An 8513-nucleotide genomic window follows, 5' to 3' on the forward strand; every position below is an offset into this window, starting at 1 on the left:
CAGATTCTGTCTCAAAACAACAACAACCAACCCAACAGGGGCTGGAGAGTTGGCTCAGTGGTCATGACCAGAGGACCTGGGTTTGATTTCCAGCACCACACGGTGGCTCACAGTCATCCTAACTCTGCTGCCCGAGAGCCTGACACCCTCTTCTGGCTTCTGAGAATCCTTGCATGTTGAACAAACATACATGTAGGCAAGACATGCACACGTATAAAAGAAAACTGTAAGAAAAAAATTAAACATCAGTCAGGGCTGGAGAAAGGGCTCAGCAGTTAAGAGTGCTTGTTGCTATTGCAGAGGACCCATGATGGGTGGCTTAGAACTGCCTGGAACTCCAACCCCAGACACGAACACGCTCATGCTCTCTCTTGTACATGCATGCACACACATACACACACACAAATAGACACACACAGAGCGAAACAGAGACAAAGAGACAGAGACAGATACACAGAGAGAGAAAGAGGCAGAGATGCACACAGAAATACACACAGTGAGACAAAGACACAAAGAGAGATGCATACACACAGATGTACAAAGAGAGAGAGAAACAGACAGAAACACATACACAGAGATACACACAAAAAAGACAGAGAGAGACACAGAGACACACACATCGAAATAAAGAAGCAGAGAGAGACAGAGACAGAGAAAGATACATAAACACAGAGACACACAATAGAGACACAGAGAAAGACACATGGAGAGACATACACGCAGAGACACACATAGACATGCACACAGAAATATACACACAGAGAGAAAGAAACAGATAGAAACAGAGACACAGAGAGATACACAGGCACACAAAGAGAGAGACACACACAGACACATAAAGAGACAGACACACATATATAGAGACACACAGACACACAGAGAAAGAGATTTTAAAAACTTAAAAAATACCCAAAATATCATTAGATGTTACCAGACATGATGTTGCATTTGAGTCACTGGAATACAAGCAAGTGGGCACAACATATAATTATCATAGAGTGATACTTTAAAAAATAGCCGGTGCCAGTGGGAAGGGGTAGTGGCTGGGCCAGCAGCTGGTGGTGTGGGCATGGGAATCACCAGCTGGCTGCCTCCAGGTAGCTGGAGGGCATCTATGGGCCGTAAATTTTGTCTTGAGAGTACAGGAGAACAGTGAGTGACCAGAGTCCCGTTGATTCTGGAAGGAGAACACTGGTCACCCTATCCAGGCCCCACCATGTGCAGACTAGAGCCATTTCTGAAGAGGTCCCTGGTGGTCCTCCTTTTCCTGGGCCTGGCAGAGGCCTGCGTTCCTCGTGAAGGTAAGGCTTCTACTCCATGGTAGCTTAGGGTGGGGAGGTCATTGAGGCTGGACTTGATAAGCAAGTCTGAGGTCTACCATAGGCTTCCTTGCTTTGGGTGTAGACATCCCACTCTCTTCTCCCTTGTAGAGATGGCTGCACGAGTCCTGGTTTGTTGGTCCTGCTCTTAGACATCCCTGTGGCTTTGTGAGTTTCTAGTTGGTGGCCATTCCCTTGGAGGTACTGGGACTACATTAGTCCCAGGTTGGAGGATTTGTCCTCAGAGGTACTGGTAGCTTAGTGAATCTTGTGTTGGTGGGCCTATTCTTAGAGACACTGGTGGCTTCATAGTCCCTTGCCCGTGGCTCTTCCATGGAGATGGATGTATTAGTTCTCAGCAGTGACCTTTTTGCCACATTAGAGAGAGACACCACGTATGTTGGTCAGTCTCTTGTCCTGTCTTCATCTAGTCCTCTGTAGTCATTGAGTCTGCTGGACTGCTTTGTGTCCATGAAGAGATGGAATTTGTGTAGTGCAGGGCCCCACTTGCCCGATTGTCAGTGTGTCAGTGAGGTAGATTCCCATCCTTTAAAGTGTAAAGACGCCAAAGACTACACCGGAAAGACTTGAGCCTTGTCATGAAACTGTCTTTCTCCTACTAGGTCAGCAATGGTTTCAAGTTTTAATTTGTACTCAGTGCTGAAAATAGAGTCAGGGAAAGGTGGGCATAGCTCTATTTTGATGTCCTTTTTATAATAGACAGATGATCATGCCCCAGCATGTCTTTAGGCAACGCTGTTCTGGAAAAGTGACTTTTGAGAGAAGACCTCAAGAAGAAGCAGAAGCTAGGCAGCTAGAGGGTTAGAGACTGTTTTGTGCAGACGGAACTGTATGTGCGAAAAGATGTTGGGCTAGAAGACACAGAGTCCCTTCAAGGCTCTGAGAACAGTCAGTGTGGCAGAAAGATTGAGGGCATGGTGGGCGAGCTAAGACACAGTAAGACTAGAGAGTGTGTGGGAGCCACGATATCCAGGGTTTTGGGGTCACATGAAACATATGGCTTCCTTCTCATCTTCCTCCTCCTTCTTCCTTTCCTTCCTTCCTCTTCTTCTATTTTATTTTTTTCTTCTATTTTAAAAGTTGTATGTTTGTTTGTTTGTGTATGTGTGTGTGCAGATCAGAAGACAACTGTTAGGAGTTGGTTCTCTCCTTTCCCATGTGAATCTCAGGAATCTGAACTCAAATCATCAGGCTTTGCTGGGTACAGTAGCTTTACCCGATGAGGCATCTCTCTGCCTCCTCCTCCTCCTCCTCCTCCTCCTCCTCCTCCTCTCCTCTCCTCTCCTCTCCTCCTTCTTTTTCTTCTCCTTCTTCCAATCACCAGTCTTTTCTTGTCTCTCATGAACTTCTAACATTTAAATGAGCCTGGTCAGTTAGTCTCAGAATGTCTCCTCGATTGATTTTCTCTGAGCTCTTCCCACGATTAGATTGAGGTTATTCAAGAATATATTGAAGTCACACTGTGCCCTCATGGATGAGGTTATAGCCAAGTGATCGATAATGGTCTGTCTCTTACCTATGACTCTGTATTGGCTGGTTTGTGTGTCAACTCGACACAAGCTAGAATAATTGGAAAGGAAGGAGCGTCCATCGAGGAGACGCCTCCATGAGATCCAGCTGTAAGGCATTTTCCCAATTTGTGATCGTGGTGGGTGGTGCCACCCCTAGAGTGTTTCTATAAGAAAGTCCTAGTTTCTATAAGAAAGCAAGCTAAGCAAGCCATGGGAAACAAGCCAGTAAGCAGGACCCCTCCATGACTTCTGTATCAGCTACTGCCTCCAGGGTCCTACCCTGTTTAACTTCCTGTCCTGGCTTCCATATGGAGGTGTAAGCCAAATCTACTGTTTCCTCCCCCACTAACTTTTTGGTCACGGTGTTTCATTTGCAGCAACATGACCCTGACTAAGACAGATGCTGTCTTTGATCTCTTAGCTAAGGTTGTCTCTACCAGGTTTCTCTACAGCCTGTTACCATTTCTCCTCTGGTAACTTGTATTGATTGATCATCTTTGATGGACGGGAGGCTGACAATCACAGCTTCTCTTCTAGACATGCTAAAACTGAAGTGCCTATAAATGACCAAGGCAGCCACAGAGGCCCAGAGGAGCACCACAAGGAATGCTCTGTTTACCCCTCTACCAGGGACTTTTTCCCAGTCATCTAAGCAGATGTCTTTAGAATAGAGCTAAGTCCAGTTCCCATGTGTCTCCTAAGCCCTAAACATAGGCCAAGTTGAACCAAGTGAATGTTGGCTGGTGACCCGTCCAGCAGGTCCAGTTATTCGAGGGTCACGAGGGGACCTCCTCCTAAGAACCAAATGGGGGGGTAGAGAGGGACGAGGGCCTTGTACAAATAACGACATGGAAACCGTTCTGGAATGTATCAAAGCCCCGAATCTATTGAAAAAGGTCTAAGGCTTAAATGCACAAGCAAAAGGGGAAGTACTGATACTTATCAGTGGGAGGGGTAGGGCAATACAAGCAAAAGGAGAAGTACTTATGGGAGGGGNGCTACACGGGGAAGCAGGAACTTGGTGGTATCAGGGTGTGGTCAGGACATCGGCGATGGCTTAGGGCTGGAACATTCTTGGAATCGGTAGGGCTGGAACATTCTCGGTGTGTCGGTGGCCTGCTTTTGACCCCCTTTTCTTCTCGGGGGGGAGAGGCCCAATTCAGAGATCAAGAGTTGTCTTAATAGCTCTCAACAGGCTGGCTGGGTTGGTAGACAGAGGGAGGAATAGGTATGTGATAGACAAGTGTGATAGATGGGCAGTAGACGGATAGATGGATGGATGGTGGACAGATGGATACTGGGTAGATTTATGGGTATGTGGAGGTATAGATGAGTAGGCAGATGGGCAAGTAGGTGTATGGAAGGATGGGTCGATGCATGATGGATAGGTATACAGTATGGTTGGTAGAAGAGTGGGTGGGGAACTGATTGGTAGATATCAGTTCTGTGGATGGATAGATAAGCAGATAGGTGATAGACATGTGAAGAGGGCTGGGTAGACAGGTGGGTGAGCAGATGAAAGACCCCGAGGAACTCTGATAGAAACTGTGTGTGTCAGCTAGTCTCCAAAGACACGACAGCTGTGGTGATCTTGATCATTGTAGTGCTTTGAGTCTCATGTCTCATTCCCTCTCTGCACCTGCTTCCTGGTCCTGATGGAATCCACTTGAATGATGCCTTTACCTCCAGTCGCAATGGAAGAGAAAAGTAAGAACTCTCAGCATCCTATGTTTGTGCTCTCAGATGGCTCTTCTCAGACTCTGTTGGGCCTGGAGAACCATCTGAGAATTCTGGGGAAGGGGAGAGCTTCAATCTGCTATAAAATCCTGGCTTGAGGATCAGAAAAAAAAAAAAAAAAAAACTATTTAAAAGCAAGCCGATGCCAGGCATGATGAAATATGCCTGTAATATTAGGTGGAGGCAGGGGAATTGAAAGTTCAAAGTCATCCTCGGCTACACAGTGAGTACAAGGATAGCCTGTGCTACATGAGACCCTGTTTCAAAAAAAAAAAAAAAAAAGGCTAGTTTAAATAGAAAATGGCTAGATTCTCACATCTGTACCTGCATCCAGTCTGTTATGATGTGTTAATTTGACTGAAGAAAATTAAAATGTAATCTCAAATGGAAGGAGTTGGAATGTTGTATCAACACTGTTTTAGCCAGAATTCTCCAGAGAACCGGAAAGAATAGAGGAGAGAGAATAAATAGAACATAATGAAATGGAAGTAGACTAGAATAAAAATAGGAATAAACTATGATGCAAATATAACAAACGTGCGTTAGTACTGAGTAGCACTTTCGTCCCAGCACGCAGGAGGTAGAGGCAAGGGAGTCTCTGTGAGTTTGAGGCCATTCTGGTCTACAGAGTGAGATTCCACTTTTACATGGGTTCCAGGCATAAACTCAAGGTAAATAAAGAAATATATCAGAATAGGATAAATATAGGTTATAATAGAAAATGGAGTATATAAAAAAAGAATAGAAATAGAAGAAGAACAGAACTGACTAGGACTGGCTCTGATAAAATATAGAATAGAATAGACAGGTGTGGGGGGATTTATTGTGGAGGCTAAGGAGACCCTTAACATACCATCCCAAGCTGGAGAATCAGGGAGGTTGGTAGTGTGGCTCAGTCCAGTGATATAATTCTCAGTCTCTTATTTAGGGTTTTACTGCTGTGAACAGACACCATGGCCACTGCAAGTCTTATGAAGGACAACATTTAATTGGGGCTGGTTTAGAGGTCCAGAGGTTCAGTCCATTATCATCAAGGCAGGAGCTTTGGAAGCATTCAGGCAGGCATGGTGCAAGAGGAGCTGAGAGTTCTACGTCTTGTTTCAAAGGCAGCTAGCAGAAGATTCACTTCCAGGCAGCTAGGACAAGGGTATTAAAGCCTAAACCCACAGTGACACATCTACTCCAACAAGGACACACCTTAGTGCCACCCCCTGGCCCAAGCATATACAAACGATCACACAGTCCATCAAGGGCCCAGGGAGCCACTGATGTCAGCCTGGGAATTCCAAAGGTGTGGAACCTGGAGTTTTGATATCCAAGGTTGGGACATTACAGACACAAGGGAGCAAGGATTTTTCTCTTCCTCTGTTGGCCTGCTGAATGTCACACATACCTGCAGACACTCCCAGGGCCACACAACCATTCAAAGCAAATGCTAAATCACTTAAGCTTCTGTATCAGAAGAAGAGGAAGACTCGGTGCTGCTGACACACCAAGACCCATCAATGCAAAGATGAGATTCTGGTGGTTTGAATAGGCTTGGCCTTCATAGACTCACGTGTGTGAATGCTTAGCTCACAGGGAGTAGTACTATTAGAAGGTGTGGCCTTGTCAGAGGAAATGTGCCACTGTGGGAGCAGGCTTTGAGGTCTCCGATGCTCAAGCTATGCCCAGTGTGGCACACAGTCTGCTGCTGCCTGCAAATCAAGACGTAGAACTCTTGGCTCCTCTAGCACCATTTCTGCCTGTACGCTGGCTGCCATGTGTCCCACTGTGATGATAATGGACTAAACCCCTGGACTGTAAGCCAGTCTCGTCTCAATTAAATGTTTTCTTTCATAAGATCAAGGTGTTTCTTCACAGCAATAAAACTCTAAGACAGAGATTAAATTATGCTTTCCCAGCTACTCCAGTGTCCCTTAATTCAGTCAACCATCATTCTTTTGAAAAGTCCCAGGGACAACTCAATGGTTCTTGGCTGATCTTTTGAGAATCCCCCCCCCCCTTCCTGGCACATGGCAGAGGAAAAGGCTCGGAGATTGTGAGTGGCCAGAAAGCATGGGCCTCTTGTCTTTATTCCTATGGCCTAGGAAGTTCCTAGTACTCAGCTGGATTGACTAAATGGAAAGAGCTTTTCTGTGCAAATGTAAGATAATGCTATCCTTTTGAAAGCAGAGAGGGAAGCATGGAAATTCAGTGCCTAGCACGCCTTGAGCACTTCAAACTTGTCACACAATTTACATTGTCAAATCCAAGTGGCAAAAGCTCTAAATTCCCACACTGAGCCATTCTTTCTCTGACTCTTTTGAGAGGAGGTGTATATGCTCAGTTCAGGACCCAGCACGGACAGTTCAAGCCTGAATTCAGCCGCAGGACTATTCTTATTCAAACCATCACAGGACGTTCTGGACCCTAGGCAGTCAGTGGTACTACTGCATAAAAGCCCCTCCCTATTAACAGCGGGTGTGTAACTGTTCCGAGAAGGAACAAAGATTTACAAGGTGAGACTGGGGTAATTTGCATTTGTATTGACCCACCCTCTTGTTTGCCTCGATTTTTTTTTTTTCTGGCTGACTCAATGACTCTGGTTCCCACTCCTCCTCCAGTCAAAAGTAAGTCACAATCCCTCTCTATATAAACAAGGGTTGGGGTGGGGGTGGGGGTCCAACTCAGAGAGACAAAAGTGAGGGGGCAAACATCTAACCATCACCTTGTGCAGGAGCAGACTCAGAGAATACTCAACTTGAACCTGGCCACTGGACCTAGATCTAAAGGTCATTGGGTGGGGCTAGATGTCAAGGCCAGATCTTGTAGGAATGGTGCTTGCAAGAGAGGAAGAAAGAAACTTTGTTGGTTTCCATGACTATAATTTGATATTAATGTCAGTAGGATCAAAGAACTGACCAAGTTGGGAGCTCCACTTCTCTATAGCCAGGGTGGACTGTGTATTTCTCGGTGAGTAACAGGTCAGAAGGCTTTCTTCTTTTCTGAGAAGTAAACAACCCGGCCTCCAGCTGAGAACAGAAGGTTGACAGTGGGTTGTTACTTAGACTGATTCTTCTAAGCTCCTGGAACAGGGAGGGTTAGATTCCCTGGAGCTCTCATTTCCAGAATGGATGCATCTTCGAACCAGATGCTATGTCAAAGTTCCCCATTCTAGTTTCCGTGCCCTATTTGGGGATCTTTGAAGTACACTAAGGGAAGATGCATAAAGATGACCTAATTGATTCCATTCCATATTCCTTCTTTGGTTGGACAAATGTCCCATTGGTCTCCCGGCTCATCCTGTCTTTCCTGATCCTCTCGTGCATACAGTGCTGAAAGGTAAGAGTCTCTATTTCCTTCCCCATCTGATCTAGCGTCCTTTGTCCCTCAGAAACAATAAGCTGACTTTCAACCAGCATCTCCTCTCCTGGGTCCAAAGCCTAGCTTCTAATCTAGGGATGGAAGAGAATCTGAGTAGCTAGAGTACCGCCTTTGATAGAATCAAACACCATTCTTCCCCTCTTCCCACCAAATTCAGTGTTTTTTTTCTCCTTAATCCATATGTAACTGGTTTGCATCTTGGTGAGAGTAGGTTCAAGGCAAATTCAGCTGAGAAGCAAAGAATTATTACCCGCAGCAGGCAAGGAAAGACAGTAGTGATTTCCAGAGCGGCGCCCTCCTCCAAAGGAGTCCACACATAGCCAAATAGGAAAGCACCTAGCCTAGTACCTGGACAGCAGGCCGCCTTTCTTCTCCTTCCAGCATAGCTGCAGACGAGCTGTTTGACTGCCATTCTCAGTTCACTAAATACGGATAGGTTATTTGTCTGCTGGTGAAATGAGCCAGTGCAAACCAGATTAGATTATATTAAATACAGGGTTATTGGGACCCTGCACCCACTGGTGAATTCACTGGCTCCAAGGCCCGAGTCCAGGGAAGT

General features: G+C 45.8%; 1 protein-coding gene across 1 annotated transcript in view; it reads left to right on the plus strand.

Moving 5' to 3' along the window:
* The first annotated feature begins 1216 nt into the window (after positions 1-1216).
* The window catches only part of Eddm13 (epididymal protein 13), a 28150-nt gene continuing 20853 nt past the window's right edge, over positions 1217-8513 (plus strand). Inside the window, exons 1-2 of the mRNA XM_029479248.1 lie at positions 1217-1301; positions 4541-4558. Of these exons, the coding sequence (XP_029335108.1) occupies positions 1217-1301; positions 4541-4558 (103 nt within the window). The remainder of the gene's footprint in view (positions 1302-4540; positions 4559-8513) is intronic.

The sequence above is a fragment of the Mus caroli genome, chromosome 7 (genome assembly GCF_900094665.2).
Source record: "Mus caroli chromosome 7, CAROLI_EIJ_v1.1, whole genome shotgun sequence".
In the NCBI taxonomy this organism is placed as follows: Eukaryota; Metazoa; Chordata; class Mammalia; order Rodentia; family Muridae; genus Mus; species Mus caroli.